The 19061-nt window shown below is 38.5% G+C and overlaps 1 protein-coding gene across 1 annotated transcript; it reads right to left on the bottom strand.

Moving 5' to 3' along the window:
- Nucleotides 1–9956: 9956 nt before the first annotated feature.
- Nucleotides 9957–18272, bottom strand: LOC101340104 (neuropeptide Y receptor type 2). Its single transcript, XM_073805417.1, has 2 exons — nucleotides 17318–18272; nucleotides 9957–13087 (listed from the first exon to the last, which is right to left on the bottom strand). Exon 2 carries the CDS (start codon nucleotides 13069–13071, stop codon nucleotides 11917–11919), a length of 1155 nt encoding a protein of 384 aa, XP_073661518.1. The 5' UTR covers nucleotides 13072–13087; nucleotides 17318–18272; the 3' UTR covers nucleotides 9957–11916.
- Between the last annotated feature and the right edge of the window lie 789 nt (nucleotides 18273–19061).

Genomic DNA, 19061 nt, shown 5'->3' with positions numbered 1-19061 from the left:
AAAAGCATAAAATACATGATAAGTTTTACCAAAATGTATGTTAGACAGCTACACTAAGCATAAAATATTAAGACAAATTAAATAATACAAATAAACATTATTCTATTGTCATGTATTAAAAGACAATATCATGTATTAAAAGACTTAATATTGTTAGGATGTCAATTCTCCCTAATTTGATCTACACACTCAATGTAACCTCAGTCATAATGCTGGAGTGTTTTTCTACAGAAATTGACAAGCTGGTAAAATTTATATGGAAATGCAAAGGCCTGAGAATAGCCAAAATAATATTGAAGAAAAACACAAATTTGACAGATATAATTACCAGATTTTAAGATAAAAAGTAATCTGGAGAGTGTGGAATTGGTTTAAGGAGAGACAAATAGATCAAGTGGATATAATAGCAAGAAACAGTTTGAAGCATTTACAGTCAATTGATTTTTAACAAAGATGCCAGTGTAATTCAATGTGGGAAAGTAAAGTCTCTTTTTTAAAAAAATTTTTAATTTAATTTAATTAATTTTTTTATACAGCAGGTTATTAGTCATCAATTTTATACACATCAGTGTATACATGTCAATCCCAATTGCCCAATTCATCACACCACCACAAACCCTCCCACCACCACTTTCCCCCCTTGGTGTCCATACGTTTGTTCTCTACATCTGTGTCTCAGCTTCTGCCCTGAAAACCAGTTCATCTATACCATTTTTCTAGGTTCCACATATATGCATTAATATATGATATTTGTTTTTCTCTTTCTGACTGATTTCACTCTGTATGACAATCTCCAAATCCATCCACGACTCCACAAATGACCCAATTTCTTTCCTTCTTATAGCGGAGTAATATTCCATTGTATATATATATACCACATCTTCTTTATCCATTCATTTGTAGATGGGCATTTAGGTTGTTTCCATGACTTGGCTATTGTAAATAGTGCTGCAATGAACATTGGGGTGCATATGCCTTTTTGAATTATGGTATTCTCTGGGTATATGCCCAGCAGAGGAATTGCTGGATCATATGGTAATTCTGTTTTCAGTTTTTTAAGGAACCTCCATACTGTTCTCCATAGTGGCTGTATCAATTTACATTCCCACCAACAGTGCAAGACAGTTCCCTTTTTTTCACACCCTCTCCATCATTTGTTGTTTGTAGATTTTCTGATGATGCCCATTCTAACTGGTGTGAGGTGATACCTCATTGTAGTTTTGATTTACATTTCTCTAATAATTAGTGATGTTGAGCAGCTTTTCATGTGCTTCCTGGCCATCTGTATGTCTTCTTTGGAGAAATGTCTATTTAGGTCTTCTGCCCATTTTTGGATTGGGTTGTTTTTTTAATATTTATCTGCATGAGCTGTTTACATATTTTGGAGATTAATCCTTTGTTGTTTCATTTGCAAATATTTTCTCCCATTCTGAGGGTTGTCTTTTCGTCTTGTTTATGGTTTCCTTTCCTTGCAAAAGCTTTGAAGTTTCATTAGGTCCCATTTGTTTATTTTTGTTTTTATTTCCATTACTCTATAAGGTGGATCAGAAGAGATCTTGCTGTGATTTATGTCAAAGAGTGTTCTTCCTATGTTTTCCTCTAAGAGTTTTATAGTGTCCGGTCTTACATTTAGGTCGCGAATCCATTTTGGATTTATTTTTGTGTATGGTGTTAGGGAGCATTCTAATTTCATTCTTTTACATGTAGCTGTCCAGTTTTCCCAGCACCACTTATTGAAGAGACTTTTTGTCCATTGTATATCCTTGCTTCCTTTGTCATAGATTAGTTGACCATAGATGCGTGGATTTATCTCTGGGCTTTCTGTCTTGTTCCACTGATCTATGTTTCTGTTTTTGTGCCAGTACCATATTGTCTTGATTACTGTAGCTTTGTATTATTGTCTGAAGTCAGGGAGTCTGATTCCTCCAGCTCCGTTTTTTTCCCTCAAGACTGCTTTGGCTATTCAGGGTCTTTTGTGTCTCCATAAAAATGTTAAGATTTTTTGTTCTAGTTCCGTAAAAAATGTCATTGGTTATTTGATAGGGATTGCATTGAATCTGTAGATTGCTTTGAGTAGTATAGTTATTTTCACAATATTGATTCTTCCGATCCAAGAACATGGTATATCTCTCCACCTGTTGGTATCATCTTGAATTTCTTTCATCAGTTTCTTATAGTTTTCTGCATACAGGTCTTAGATCTCCCTAGGTAGGTTTATTCCTAGGTATTTTATTCTTTTGTTGTAATGGTAAGTGGGAGTGTTTCCTTAATTTCTCTTCCTGATTTTTCATCATTAGTGCATAGGAATGCAAGAGATTTCTGTGCATTAATTTGTATCCTGCAAATTTACCAAATTCATTGATTACCTCTAGTGGTTTTCTGGTGGCATCTTTATGATTCTCTATGTATACTATCATGTCACCTGCAAACAGTGACAGTTTTTTCTTCTTTTCCAATTTGTATTACATTTATTTCTTTTTCTTCTCTGATTGCCATGGCTAGGACTTCCAAAACTATGTTGAATAATAGTGGTGAGAGTGGACCAACTTGCCTTGTTCCTGATCTTAGAGGAAATGCTTTCAGTTTTTCACCATTGAGAATGATGTTTGCTGTGGGTTTGTCATATATGACCTTTATTATGTTGAGGTAGGTTCCCTCTATGCTCACTATCTGGAGAGTTTTTATCATAAACTGGTGTTGAATTTTGTCAAAAGCTTTTTCTGCATCTATTGAAATGATCATATGGTTTTTATTCTTCAGTTTGCTAATATGGTGTATCATATTGATTGATTTGCATAGATTGAAGAATCTTTATATCCCTGGGATAAATCCCACTTGATCATGGTGTATGATCCTTTTAATGTGTTTTTGGATTCTGTTTGCTAGTATTTTGTTGAGGATTTTTGCATCTCTATTCATCAGTGATATTGGTCTGTAATTTTCTTTTTTTGTAGTATCTTTGTGTGTTTTTTGTCTCAGGGTGATGGTGGCCTCATAGAATGAGTTTGGGAGTGTTCCTTCCTCTGCAATTTTTTGGAAGAGTTTGAGAAGGATGGGTGTTAGCTCTTCTCTAAATGTTTGATAGAATTCACCTGTGAATCTGTCTAGTCCTGGACTTTTGATTGGTAGATTTTTAATCAAAGTTTCAATTTCATTACTTTTGATTGGTCTGTTCATATTTTCTATTTCTTCCTGTTTCAGTCTTGGAAAGTTATACCTTTATAAGTATTTGTCCATTTCTTCCAGGTTGTCCATTTTATTGGCATAGAGTTGCTTGTAGTAGTCTCCTAGGATGCTTTGTATTTCTGTTGTGTCTGTTGTAACTTCTCCTTTTTCATGTCTAATTTTATTGATTTGAGTCCTCTCCCACTTTTTCTTGATGAGTCTGGCGAAAGGTTTATCAATTTTGTTTACCTTCTCAAAGAACCAGCTTTTAGTTTTATTGGTCTTTGCTATTGTTTTCTTTGTTTCTATTTCATTTATTTCTGCTCTGATCTTTATGATTTCTTTCCTTCTGCTAAATTTGAGGGTTTTTTGTTCTTCTTTCTCCAGTTCCTTTAGGTGTACGTTTAGGCAGTTTTTTGAGAGATTTTTTTCTTGAGGTAAGCTTGTATAGCTATAAACTTCCCTCTTAGAACTGTTTTTGCTGCATCCCATAGGTTTTGGATCATCGTGTTTTCATTGTCATTTGTCTCTAGGTATTTTTTTATTTCCTCTACAATTTCTTCAGTGATCTCTTGGTTATTTAGTAACGTATTGTTTAACCTCCATGTGTTTGTGTTTTTTACGTTTTTTCCCTGTAATTCATTTCTAATCTCATAACGTTGTGGCCAGAAAAGATGCTTGGTATGATTTCAATTTTCTTAAATTTACTGAGGCTTGATTTGTGACCCAAGATGTGATCTATCCTGGCGAATGTTCCATGCTCACTTGAGAAGAAAGTGTAATCTGCTGTTTTTGGATGGAATGTCCTATAATATCAATTAAATCTATTTGGTCTATTGTGTCATTTAAAGCTTCTGTTGCCTTATTTATTTTCATTTTGGATGATCTGTCCATTGGTGTAAGTGAGGTGATAAAGTCCCCCACTATTATTGTGTTACTGTCGATCTCCTCTTTTATAGCTGTTAGCATAAGTTGCCTTATGTGTTGAGGTGCTCCTATGTTGGGTGCATATATATTTCTAATTGTTATATGTTCTTCTTGGATTGATCCCTTGATCATTATGTAGTGGCCTTCTTTGTCTCTTGTAACATTCTTTATTTTAAAGTCTATTTTATCTGATATGAGTATTGCTACTCCAGCTTTCTTTTAATTTCCATTTGCATAGACTATCTTTTTCCATCCCCTCACTTTCAGTCTGTATGTGTCCCTAGGCCTGATGTGGGTCTCTTGTATACAGCATATAGATGGGTCTTGTTTTTGTATCCATTCAGCAAGCCTGTGTCTTTTGGTTGGAGCATTTAATCCATTCACGTTTAAGGTAATTATTGATATGTATGTTCCTATTACCATTTTCTTAATTGTTTTGGGTTTGTTTTTGGAGGTTCTTGTCTTCTCTTGTTTTTCCCACTTAGAGAAGTTCCTTTAGCATTTGCTGTACAGGTGGTTTGGTGGTGCTGAATTCTCTTAGCTTTTGCTTGTCTGTAAAGCTTTTGATTTCTCCATCAAATCTGAGTGAGATCCTTGCTGGGTAGAGTAATCTTGGCTGTAGGTTCTTCTCTTTCATCACTTTAAGTTTATCATGCCACTCCCTTCTGGTTTGTAGAGTTTCTGCTGAGAAATCAGCTGTTACCTTATGAGATTTCCCTTGTATGTTATTTGTCATTTTTCCCTTGCTGCTTTCAATAATTTTTCTTTGTCTTTAATTTTTGTCAGTTTGATTACTATGTGTCTCAGCATGTTTCTCCTTGGGTTTATCCTGCCTGGGACTCTCTGTGCTTTCTGAACTTGGGTGGCTATTTCCTTTCCCATGTTAGGGAAGTTTTTGACTATAATCTCTTCACATATTTTCTCGGTACCTTTCTCTCTCTCTTCTCCTTCTGGTACCCCTATAATGTGAATATTATTGCAGTTAATGTTGTCCCAGAAGTCTCTTAGGCTGTCTTCATTTCTTTTCATTCTTTTTATTCTGTTCTGCAGCAGTGAATTCAACCATTTTGTCTTCCAGGTCCCTTATCCGTTTTTCTGCCTCAGTTATTCTGTTATTGATCCCTTCTGGTGTAGTTTTCATTTCATTTATTGTATTGTTCATCTTTGTTTGTTTGTTCTTTAACTCTTCTAAGTTTTTGTTAAACATTTCTTGCATCTTCTTGATCTTTGCCTCCATTCTTTTTCCGAGGTCCTAGATCATCTTCACTATCATTATTCTGAATTCTTTTTTGGAAGGTTGCCTAACTCCACTTCATTTAGTTGTTTGTCTGGGGTTTTATCTTGTTCCTTCATCTGGTACATAGCCCTCTGCCTTTTCATCTTGTCTTTCTGTGGATGTGGTTTTTGTTCCACAGGCTGCAGGATTGTAGTTTTTCTTGCTTCTCATTAAAGTCTTTTTAGTGATTGGTGCCAGGACAATTAAAGATATGAAAAATAAATAAATCCAAACCCAAAATTAATTGAGATGAATCATGGATGTGAAAGCTAAAACTGTAAAGCTTCTGGGAAAACAGAATATCTTTCTGGCGTTGGAGTAAGCAAATATTTCTCAGAAAGGACACAAAAAATACTAATGTTAAAAGAAAAATGATCAATTGAATTTGATCAAAATTAAAAACTTTTATCACTTCCTGTGAAAATTCATTTGTGATACATGTATTTAAGAGAATATATCAAGTTTATATTCAGTATATATCCAGAATTTATAGGGATCCACAATTCAATAAAAGTCAAAAATATACAATTTTTTAAAATGTACAGTAGACATGAATAAAGAATAGACTTTTCCAAAGAAGATATATGAATGATAAATAGGCTTGATCAACATCATTAATTGTCAGATAAATGCAAATCCAAAGCACGATGGAATTTCCACTACCTTGGAAAATATTTAAACATCTGACAACACCAAATGTTGCAAAAGTATCGAACAACTGGATCTCTCATATTTTTCAAGTGAGAGTGTAACCCCCATTTGAAAAATGCTTTGGCAGTTTCTTATATAAAGTTCACTATATATATACATTCCATGACCTAGTAATTCTGCTGCTTGTATTTTCCTCAGGGACATAAAAATATATGTGCACAAAAAGACTTAGGAAAGAAAATTTATAGCAGATTTAGTCATAACAGCCAAAACCCTGAAATAACCCAAATGTCTATCAAGAGGAGAATGGATAAATAAATTGTAGTGTACTCACAAAATTGAACATGACCCACTAGTAAAGTAAAAATGAATGAATGTACAACAAATGGATGAATCTCCAAAGCATTATATTATGTAAAATAAGCCAGATATAAACAATACATAGTCTATGCTTCCATTTGTATGAAATTGAAGAATAGACAAAATTAACCTGTGGCTTGCTATTGGAATACGGTGGAGGTGATTGGAAATGAACATGAAGGATCTTTATGAAGTGATTAGAATCATCTATCTTGATTGAGGTAAGAGGTTATATATGTGTATGCACTTGCCAAAATGCATGGAATTATGTACCCAAATCTGTGCCTTTAACTGTAAATTTTACTTTAATTAAAATATAAAATGGTAGGGGATTGACTGAGTGCTGGGGCTGGCTGGGATTTCAGCAGTGATGCAGAAATTCAGTGAATCTTCCAGTGAATTGTACCAATTTGTTGTACAAATTGGTAAACAGGAAACTACTGGGTGTCTTCTGCCCCTTTTCTTTAGAATGTTTTGTCTGCTCTTTTCCCTCCATGTCTCCCTCTCTCCACAGAGAGCACTCTCATACACCTCATTCCGAATAGGGTGAAAAGCAGGAAGTAATTATCACAAGAATTTTCTATTTTAAGGTTCAGTAAACTTACATAATTATGTGTTGAATGAATGAACTCCCAGCTATTAAGAAAAAAAACCCTAATTAAAATGTTTTCTTCTAGAGAGTTATGAGAGCTTGCAGATAATTTTAACTAAAAGGATTGAGTGTTGCTGTCATGAGTATACGCAGTTTACATAAGGAGATACTTATCTAAGATTTTCCACCTTAGTCCAGGACCCTTCACTTAACATTGCTCTCCACAGTGGTTCCGCTATTATTTTGTTCCTGCTTCCCTCTTATCTCACAGTTTCTGCTTCCTGGTTTGGTCCAGGCCCTGATCAGATGCTGACGCTTAGTTCCATGACCCCTTTAAGACTGCTCCCTTGAAATTGGCTGCTGCTCTGGACTTAAAATCTTCAATTGCTTTTTCTTTATTTCTTTTGAAGATAATGCAGCATGTTTAAATTTTAATGTGACAACTCACACCTGTAGCATATGTGGTGTTTTGCAAGTAATTTGTTAGTGTTTAAACTTGGTAATGATTTTTTTATAAAGGAGAGTAGATTCAGGGTTAGTCATTTCTGTTTACTTCCACTCACTTACACATTCACAAATTAAAAAGAAAGAGTTGGAGTTACTGATAACATGTGAATGTCATAACTCACAGTCTTTCCTATAAACTCTTCCATACCCAGGAAAACTTGTAAAGTATATGGACATCTGACCAGTGTACCAAGGCAGAAAAAGGTCAGTGATCTAACAGACAGGTGTCTTTTATAAATCTTCACAAATCAACCCTTAGTAACCCTTTGTTAAATAAAACTCCTACCTTTATTTAATGTCATAAGACATAATCATGAAGATGTTTGTATTCTCCACTATTTTTGTGTTTCTTTAGACTTTGTTTTCTTAAGGAAAAGTAAACTCTTTTTCTTTTGTTGCCTTATAATTTAATATTATCTCATGAACTTGAAAATTTTAAAATTATTTTCTCCCTGAAACATCATTTCCTTTGCTCACCCTAGGAAGCTAACTCAGAATGTATATCCTTGTGTGGTTTTTAGATTGTTGTTTTTAAAGTTTTGGTATAAATCTTTCTTCCTCCTTTCCAAAATGGTCTTTACTGGTACTTTACTCCTTAGTCCACCTGTACTAATAGGCCAGTTTTAAAGAGTATCTTTAACACATTGGCCTGGATAAGAGAAAAAAGGCATAGTTAACTTGCATCACTGCAACTCTGAAGAACCCAGAGGTACAGAGAAGGAGAGAATATGGTTGCAACTAGAAATTGCACCATTTGGGCAGTTCTCAAGATTGCCAGATTGTTGGACAGCAATTAAGCACCATATTCTCCATTCAAAGCTCTTGCCTGTATTGTAGGGTCTGGAAACCTAAGAACTACATTTCCCCAAATCCCTGCCAGCAAGGCTTGAGTTATATTTCACAAGTGAGAGATACTCACATGAATTTTGGAAAGCAGAAGAGAAACAAAAGACATTACCGAGTCTATGGGAGGGATGAGCAGGAGAGTGGCTTTAGCAGGAGGCAATAACATTTTCACAGATAAATTTATGCTTATTCCTGTGTATTGTCCACATTGCTGCTGTAGGTATTCGTTGTGGTTTCCTGCAATTTTGCACTTCCTTGTTTCCTCAATATCAGTGGAGGCTTTTCCTTTCACTTTTCCAATTCCTCCAATGGTTTTGCAAGATTTTAATTTCCTGTATTAAATGAATTTTTACTGGAAATACCTGTGATCACTTCTCCTTAGCTATCTGAATCATGACTAATAGACTTCATTGGCTGCTACATGCTTCCCTTGTACAAGGTTCTAGATAATTCTGAGTGAGCCATAAGTGGAATCTATTTATAGAGCTCCTTCAACTATGCCAATGTCTATCCTTAATGGCCTTCAAAAAATAAAGCCAATCTAATCTTGAACAAATATGCACCTTTACTGGATTCCAGCATAGCTAAAACCTTACTTTTCTACAAGTTGTATGATAAAGATGGTTTCCTATCGTGTAGCTTATCATTTACAACCTTATGGATGTATCTTCAAATCTGCTTTAATGATTTACTTGACTCATCAATTCAATTTCCTTGATGGATATTTACTGAGCACTTACTTGGTGCCAGGAACTGCAAGTACCTGTGATAACACAATGATTAAAACAGTCCTGGCCCCCTGCCTTCATATGCTCCATATGTAACAAAGATTGGAAAAAGAGAGAATCTGCAAGGGGTAAAACATATAAGTACATCCTTCCAAGTCATAGAAAGATTTTGGCATAAGAATGATGAGGGGAAAAGTGATTTGATAAAATTTGAGTTTTTTGAAAAATCACTTGGCTAGTGGGCAAAGTTGGATTGGATAGGAAAATGATGAGATATAGAAAGAACAATTAGGAAGTTGCTACATTAAACCAGTTGAGAGATATAGGGGTCTAGGGAGATAATCACAGCCTGAACTATGGTGGGGAGCACAAGGATGGAGAAAAGTGAATTGATTCAAGAAACATCTAGGAATCAGCACAAAATGTGAGAATTAATTGGACATGTGTTATAAAGAGACAGAAGAGACAAGAGTGATTCCAAAGTGCTTATACTTTTGGGAACTGGGTGAATAGCAGTGTCATGACTGGGACAGGCAATACAGGAAAACAAAGTGGAGGTGGGGTGGGGTGTGGATCAAAATGGCAGGTTCTGACTTAGACACACTGGGTTTGATCTGCTGGTGAGAAACTATGTGGCACGTCAAGTGGGCTGATAGAGGTTTGACATCCAGAAGAAAGGTCAGGTCTGAAAATACAGGTATATTCAGGCATTGTCAGAATATGGTTTATATCTGCAACCACAGGAATGAGTCCATTGACTCAAGTTCATGTACAGACTGGAGAGAGCACTAGACTAACTGTGCAGGAGCCACCATGATTTCCCTTTCTTTAGTTGTGTCAAAGGCTATCTCATCTTGGACAGGAACTCTGACATAAATTGACACACATTTCTCTAATTTCCTAAATTCTTTTTATTTCAACAGACAAAATCACTACATAAAAGACATTTTATTAATAAGTTAACATAATTAATTAGATCACAAATATTAATTGGATTCTAATAATTTACTATGTCAACAGGTGATACAGTAGCATGAACATTTCCTACAGTGTAAGAATTCTCCAAGAAGAAAAATAAATCTTTGAGCACAATTATCTATTAGCATCTTAAGCAAAGTAACTGCTATTTAAAAGACAAAAAACTTCTTCTGGGACAGTTATGCCAGGTCCAAGAGAAAAATGAATTATTCAATTATATGTTACAGATATACATTATTTGTCAACTTCTTATTCAGTCTTACACTTAATCTAACTTTCATGGTTTTCATTCTTTTTCAGTATTCCAAAAGTGCAGTCTACTTCAAGACCAGTCTTTTATTTCTAGCATGAAAATAATTCAGTAAGAGCCATAATATGAATTTTAAATGTATCCATAAAATAAGTTGCTCCTGTTCACAAAGTTAATGTTTATAACTAAATGCAACAGTCATGCTGAATTTACTTAAAATTTAAGGAATCTATTCACAAATTCAATCATACTTATAAAAAATATGATTACAATGAAACCTCATTAACAACATTCAAAGAAGTACAGCTGTTTTAATATCTCAATTATTTTTCATGAATGTAATAGGGTTTTAAGCATCTTTGGTTGGATAATACTGAAATAAAAATTGTATTCACAAAATCATTAAAAGTATTACAGCATCTATGTTCCACTATTTATAGGTAAAATTTTATTATGTATATATTCAGAAGTTATCCAAAAATATAGCTAATTATTTTGAAAGGAGGATAACGTATGTTGAAACTGGTCCAAACTGAACATTTTTAAAGTGGAATGAATGTAATGTTTTTAATAATTCTTAATAGATGGGTTCCATTTTGATGAAATTACATTATGAATCATGAATGGGTCCATGGAAGATGAATTTCAAAAGTAAATAATAATAACACTGCAGTAAACACATTAGAGTATGTACCTGTGCAAAAACGGCTTACAAATAACCGCAAAATGTTACAAAATGCCACAAAACTATTTCCTAATCTGATTTAATTTATAGTGAAGACAAACCCAGCTCCAACATAGGAATAATATGTGTTCAAAAAGTTACAACAATTAACAATGATTAAAAGTATTATGTGGCATGCTTACTTGTTATTTAAATAGTAACTATACGAAGCAGGGACAAGTTGAAATGAGAAGTTAAATGATGGTTTACATTTCTCTGAGAATTTCAGCCTTTGATTCTAAGTTGAAGAAACTTTTCGTTAAATGTGCATTTGGTTTTAAAAAACAATTGGCTAACTGGGTGGTAAAGATTCCCCCCATCATTTGCCAAAACACTAATTACATAGAAAATTTTGGTCTATTATTTCCTTGAAGTCATTCAAATAGTTGGTAACATTTACCTGCAGTGTTCTCTGGTGGTTTTAGTCCATAGGAAGAATAACAAAAAGGCAAAATACAATAAAGAAGAGTCTGTGGCTTTCTAGGGAAATTGGTGTTGACAGCCTTTTCATCAGATGAGGGGGGAGCAGTGAATTATACGTCATCCCCATTCTAGGCCCTAATGTGATATTAAAGTCAACTTTTTTACCCACCACCTCTTAGCAATGCTGATAACACCAACTACTTGTTCACGTTTCCTTCACTCTGGGAAACAGTCAAAACCATTTCTCTCTGCTTTTATTCATAATTCAACCTACAATCTAAGCAACTGTAAGCAAACTTTTGTTGCCTTGTCTTTGAATTTGAGTGTGTTTACTAGACTCTGACAACCAGTTTTCCATGAATTACACTGCAGATGTTTCCATTCAGATGTTTCCTTAAAATGGGAAATGAGGATGCACCTGCACACCCCACTCAACCAGGTTTACAGCTCTGGTCAGATTCATCCATATATTTTCACATGGCAGTTGCCTTAGACATTGGTAACCTCTGTGAAAGAATCACTGGGACCATTGTTCTCTGTGGCTTCTAGGTTCTTTTTAGCCTTGAATGTCACAGATACCTCAGAGTGAATGGCGTCTAACCTCTGCTCACAGAAGAAGGCTGAGAGGAAAGCCTTTCTGTAGTTGCTGTTCATCCAGCCATAGAGAAGGGGGTTGGCAACGGTGGAGCACATAGCAATGATGTGGAACACAGTGAAGATAAGTTTGTACTCCTTCAGGTCCAAGACTTGGTTGTCAATGTCGACAGCAAGTTGGAAGGCATGGAGCGGCAACCAGCTGACTGCAAATACCACCACCACACACACCAGCATTTTGGTGGTTTTTTGCCTCCGCTGATGGTAGTGGTCATTAGCAGCTCCAGGGGTGACATGGTTCTTAAGTTTACTCCAGATACGAGTATAGGAAACAGAGATAATGTCCAGAGGCAAAACATACAGGATTAATAAGGAAGAAAGACTGCAGACAGTGCCATAGATGCTCTTCTCCTCACCAGGCCACTTCTCAGTACAGGCCACAGTCTCAAAGTCCGGAATAATCTCAATCAGTGAATACTCCCGGAAGATGGCCAGGGGGTTTGCTAGCAGGGCACTGATGTCCCAAGCCAAACCAATAATCAAGAAGCTGATTCGCTTGGAAATCTTGCTCTCCAGGTGGTAGACAATGCAACGATGCCGGTCTAGGGCAATTACTGTCAAGGTGATGGTGGACACTTGTACCACCAGGCCCTGGGCATAAGGCACCAAGTGGCATAGGACAGGACCCATTTTCCACTCCCCCATTAAGGTGTAAGTAAGTGTAAATGGCAAGCACAGGGTGTTCACCAGAAGATCCGCCACAGCCAGATTAGCAATAAAAAAGTTGGTTATTGTATGCATGCTCTTGAATTTGATCACCACATGGATCACCAAGGAATTGCCAATCACTCCAAGCAAGATGATGGTGCAATAGGCCAATATAAGGACGATCTGTACCTCAATCAGCTTCGTGCTGTCTATAAGCTCTGGCTCAGAGTTAGGAGCCAGCTCCCCTCTAGGAGTGGTGTGCCCTGGACCGAACTGCTCCACTTTCATTTCTTCCACTGTCTGGTTCTCATCAGCCTCTGCACCTAATGGGCCCATTTTCATCAACTAGCACAAGAATCTACAATTTAAAAAATGAACAAATATGGAACGAGGAAAACTCAAGGGTGCAAGGTATATCACAAATGGATTGGTTTCATTTTGCTTGGGGCTCAAAGTACCTGTCCTCTGATCCCTAAATTTGCATATAGTAGAACATTTCAATAAAGTGGACCCTTAATAGGTCTATTCACAAATATGGATGAATTAAATCAGATCCCTGAAATGTATATTATGAAGGCAAAATGTAATGTCTATAGTATAGACACAATTCCTTTGTGAATGCGACCAAATTGATTCAATCCATTTTAAGTGAGATGGATATTACAAACATTATCAATTAATTTTATAACTGCTATAAATTCATCGAATTAATTTTAAGGTAGATAAAGTTTGCTTCAATATCCTGACTGTTTTCAATTTATAGATATAGCAACTAATTTCAAGAAAAGAGACAAATATTAAAATCCTTGGCCTGGTGCTTGGACTTTAGGAGTATAAAATAGTTAAGATAAACTGAGCAGATTGTTTCGTAGCCAATTTTTCTAATGTAGGGATTAGCGTTAAAAATAGCAGCTTTTTTTATGATCTGAAATAAATTTCCTACCTGACATACAGCAGAATCCTACATAGAAACTGTAATGAAAATATGTCCAATCTGAATTTCATCTCTCTCTAATCCCTGAATACAAAAGTTTTAACACCTTTCTTCTCTAGTGACCCACCCCAACCTCAGAATCCTTCTGTGTGTCCTACTTAGGTCAATACTATCCTCATTAATTAAGCCACGTAAAGTTAAGAAGCAGGTAACTACACAGGCTTTTTCATCTCCTTTAGCCCACATGTTTAAGAGACCCCTCAGACTACTCTTAAATATCTCTCCCAATGGTCCTCTTATTTCTACCACATTAATTTTGTACTTCTTGATTTCTTACTGTAATAACTCTAATAGTTGTCTAACTTATCTCCCTTTTCCCTATCCTTCCTTCCTTCCTTCCTTCATTTCTTTCCTCATTCATTCACTTAACTAATATAATTAAGCACCTACTAAATGCCATACGTGGCTCCACTCTCATGATGCTTATACTTATTCAAATGTGCATTCAGCAAGTATTTAAAACCCACTGTCAGGAATTAGGATTTGTGCTGGGGGAAAAAAACAACAGGATAGTGCCCCTACTCTAAAGCTCTTACATTTACTGAATAGAGCATACTCTGACATTAAAGTGTTTTTTTCTGAAATTCAGATGTGATCATTTCATTTCCCCAACATCTCCAAATAATACTAATCAGTTTCTAATATAAAGTTACCTTCTCAAGTCTATAAAAACATCCGGAGCCCAACATCATAATGGTAGTACTATTTGAATATGCTCATAATGAAAAAAGGCTGCCACCATTAATTCAGAACCTCTTTGAAATGAAGTTGTTTTTTATTAATCATAATCACATCTACCTACATTGGTAGCTGAGTCATATTTATTCATGCCACAGACAATGTCTGGCTGAGCCTGTTTGCTCAGCTCCATTCTTCCCCTGATGCTGGAGGGCTGATTCTTGCAGACCATATTTCCAGGCACCCAGGACATTGGGATGCTGGCTGCGCTTGGCCAACAGGAGGCACTGGCAGGTAACTAGGAGGCAGGAGGAAGGGAGAATCCAGAAGCCACTGTACTCTTCTCCCTCCCTCTCTCCTCTTACCAGTGCCTTAGCCATCCCTCTATGGCTGGCTCCCATGGGAATGGTCTGCAGTGATTTTGTTTCCAGTGGAGGCACAAGGTCCCTGGATTCAGTCATACTGCTTTTTCCCTGTGTCCCTCTATCTGGAGGTAGTAATGATTCTTTGTTCTTGCTAATCTCTGTGTGGCCTCAACATCCTCTGCTTGGCTTCCATCACTCGTGTAACCAATTTTCTGCATTAAATTCCTTCTCGTTTGCATTCTTGAATAGGTTCTGTTTTGCATGATCTGCTGAGCTTCCCCTGCATATATATTTCATTAATTTGCTCTCCCACTACAGTTGCTGCATGTACAGGCTGATAACACTGACATACACAAGAAAACCCCAACTCCACAGTATGTCTGTCATACCAAACTACTTCCAATTCCAGCAACACATCAGCCTTTCTCATGCCTCTCTGCCCTCCCTATTCACTTATCTCGACAACCTGTGCTCACTTCTAATCCTGCAAGGAGCACATGACACATCACAGTTGTTTTCCTTCAGCCTCCTCACCACAGCTGTGTCTTTTAGGACACAGTCTGGACTGTTTCCATCCATTGTTTAAATCTTAGCAAATAAGGAAAGCACAATTTTACTGAATAATTGAGGTCAGCAAAGTACAAAGTAACAATTTTGACCCTTTCCTTTACTGAAGATAATTGCTTGTATAGGATTCTTGCTCTGATATGACATCTCTGTGCTTATTTTCTTGTTCTTAATCAGGTAACCACCTCTACAAGAAAGTTGTTCCAAGGTATAATCTCTGATTAGAACATTAAAAATTGTTAGTCAGTACATACCACAAGGAAACTTTCTCTCTCCAAGGGCTAAACACACACACACACACACACACACACACACACACACACACACACACACTAATAGTTGCTTATCACAAAGATGATAGAGATTTTCACATACTCATGCATTTTCTTTACTGATATATTCTCATTCTCTCTGCATACATTTCAAATAGAATGTTCTAGAGTCCAGGCCGCCTTTTGCACTTGCCTCCTTTCTTTAGTGATTAGAGAAAGTGGAAACTAACCATTCAAATCTTGGAGTGTTTTATTTGATGGGCCCTTTCATTTCCCTTAGACTAAGAATGAGACTCTACAGAGCACAGTCAATCCTGACAAGTCTTTAACAGAACTAATGAGACTACAGAAGGTCGGAGTTTGCAGCAAACTAAATTGGGAGCAAGCCCAAGACTGAAGGTTATTAGGAGCATATTTGATTTATTAACTTATTTTGCTTTTTCTTTTCAGTCTCATTTTCTTTATTCACTTCTTTAAAGCTTCTCTACAGGAATGATAATTGATCTACAGGGTATTAGCATGTGGATTCTAATAGCTGTTCTCAAGCACACGACTGGCCTTCAACCAGGTCAGAGTGTTACCCAGAGAATGTATAATTTTATGACTGCACTTCTGGAAAAGTGGAAGAGGATAAGAAAGTACACAGAGGGAGTCGCCAGAGTCAAAACTCAAAAGCACAATTCAAAGATGAATAGAAAAGGGGAAAAATGTTTCCATGAAATAAGGTAAAAATGAGGCATCACACTGTTCAAGACATTCAAGGAGAACTGTGAGTGGTAGTTTTCTTGAACGAGTGAATCATTATTCAGTTATAGAACTATTTCTTCGTAGATAGGAAAATGGCTTCAGGACTTTTTTCCCCCAGAAAGTCAAAGAACTTCAAATTATCTAAGTGGGAAACAAGTTTATGCTTTGACTCCATATTTAAATTTGTGGGGGTTTTTTTGCAACAGTATTCTTACTGTCACAGGTTGGCCTTAGTAAAAACTTAATACCTTTACAATCACAAAACTTTCCCGGAATTTTTCTCAGGGAAGAATCCCAGAAAATATGCCATATGCCCTATATGTATTAGTCCTGGAGAGAAGGGGTGTGGACATCCAAGAATGTTGCATTAAGACATGACCATTTGCCTGATAAGCAGAAAGTTGAAAATACTCACCAAGGCGATTGGGAATGTACCTCTTCTGTCTATATGAGCCTCTGACCTTTGAAAACAGCACTGTGTATTTCGTGTCACTGAGTTTACACGATGTGTCCCTATTTCCAAAAGCCTTAAAGCTTTTCCTTTTGCCTCCTTTTTGTCCATCATATGCTCCTACCAGGGAGTGAGACCTTCTGGTGCAGAACCAGCGAATGCTTACATGAATGTGTCCATTCTTGAACAGCTTTGGAGAATGCAGTATGACCTTCCCCGCTAAACAGGTGTTTGATTTTTAAAGAGGCAGGAACAGTAACAACCTGCTGTTCTGGAAAGATAATTACCTCTCTCTAAGAAGAGTCAGGGAAATAGTCAAGACTCTTCAATGGGTGAGGAGTAGTCCAGTGAGTGTAGAAAACAGGGATGGTCTCACCCACAATGTCCATCTTCGGCCTAAATGTGGAACAAAAGCCCCTACACTCATGAGGACCTCCCCCATCCCTCTTCAAAGGACCCGAAAGCTTCTTTTGGGGTGTTCTCATTACCAGAAGGTGAATCAGTTAGGACTTACACTTACTGACCCGGCCCTCGCGCTTCTGCTGAGACGTGGAAGCCAGACGTGTGCCGCCTGTCAGTTTGATGATTATCTAGCTCGCCGACCCGGAGAGGGCACTGGGCGGTTCCCAAAGGCAGGCCCAGTCCATCCGATCCGACGGTGCTGGGCAGCCGCGCGCGCGGGAGAGCGCAGCGTCCTCCTGACAGTCGGAGCCGCTAGGAGGTTTGCGCCCCTGGGGGCCGCAGCCCACCTCCGCAGCAGAGCGCAAGGCACCGTCCCGCCCCGCACTGCGCGGCCAGAGGAGCGTGTGGGGATTCGAGGCTCCGGAGGCGGGAGGCGCATTCCTCCCTCGAGGAAAAAGAAACAGGGGCGGAGGGTGGGGGACAAGGGTCCCTCAATGGAGAAGGCTGGGCGGAAATTCTCCGTGCGATGGAGCTGGAAACAGAGTCCAGGTCTCTCCCCCTGAAGGGCTTGGAACGCGCGCAGCGGGACCCTGCCCAGAGCCCCCTCCCGGGACCCCACAGCCGCCTGCAACGGCTTCTCTTCTCCCCTGACCCCCACTGGCCACCCCCAAGTTTGATACTCTGGGTGTTCGCACCACTCCTACCTTCCACCACCCCCTCCCTTCTTCTCCCGCTCCTCAGTTCTATGAGAGACGGCCCGGCGAGGACAGACCCCGGACTAGGGCCGGGCTCACCACATCCTCCGAGAAGAGGCCAGGGCCAAGGCCAGGGCGAGGGCTACGGCGAAGGCGGGGCGGACAGTCCCAGCTGCGGGCGCTGAGGGTGAGAGGAGATCTCGAGCTGGCTCGAGGCAGCTCTGGGAGGCAGAAGCCCAGCGACTTGGCGGAGATGGTAAAATCCCACAACTGCAACAAGGAGTCGCTCTCCTTTTTTCTTATAGGAGCAGAGGCGGGGGGCTGGACCCCGCGCAGAACCACGGAAAAGCGCCGCACGACTGCGCGCGGAAGACCAACCCTCCGCCAGGGCTGGAGCGCAGGGCGCCAGTGCAACTCTAACTGGGCGGTCGCTGCGCTCCAACGGGAAGCAGAAGCGAGTTCAGATCCTGTTTGCCCACGATCAATTGGTTGCAATTTCCTGAACTGGTGTCTGTTGACAGTTTACAAGTTGGGTAGTGCGCATTCAGATTCAAAAGCCGGCAGCCCGGGTGGTGTACGCTGCTGCTCGGGTAAAAGCTAGAATAAGAAAGGGAAAACAAAGGGTCACAAAAACAAAACAAAACAAGACAAATCTAAATCTTGATCTGTCCAGTTAGCTGACTTTTGGATCCTTCGCTCTTTGGTCATGACCCAACCTACTCGTGCCACGATGCGCGCGTGCCTCCGAAATGCTCGCACCAGTCTCCTCCTGGCGATGCCCTCTGCTAATGGCTGGAGCCCGCCAGGCTGAGTTAAAGCATCAGAGCAAAACAGGATTGCGGAGTCAGTCAACAAAGCTGCGGGGTCTGTTTCCTCAGTATTCCTCCCAGAAACTCTTAATTCAGAGCCATTCCTTCTCGCAGTTTTCAGCCAATCTCTCTTCCCCTTGTTCATTTTTAGAGGGGGCAGCAGAGCCCATCGAACTAGGAAAACAAAAGACTGAAACTGGAAACCGAAGCCCTTCCTCCAATATCTTGTGCTGGGGCTTAGCACACATTACTTTCCTTGTATGCATCAGTCTCTTCATTTCTGAAATGAGGATGATCATACTGCTTCACTTGAAATTTCTGTGAAGTATAAAAAAGAGTAAGCTAATCAAAA

The sequence above is a fragment of the Tursiops truncatus genome, chromosome 5 (genome assembly GCF_011762595.2).
Source record: "Tursiops truncatus isolate mTurTru1 chromosome 5, mTurTru1.mat.Y, whole genome shotgun sequence".
In the NCBI taxonomy this organism is placed as follows: Eukaryota; Metazoa; Chordata; class Mammalia; order Artiodactyla; family Delphinidae; genus Tursiops; species Tursiops truncatus.
The sequence above is the reverse complement of the archived record's forward strand: the minus strand, read 5'-3'. Positions and strand labels throughout refer to the sequence as shown.

Bases quoted from the DNA above. Each gene is read 5' to 3' on its own strand.
- LOC101340104 (XM_073805417.1), bottom strand. From the start codon at position 13,071: ATGAAAATGGGCCCATTAGGTGCAGAGGCTGATGAGAACCAGACAGTG.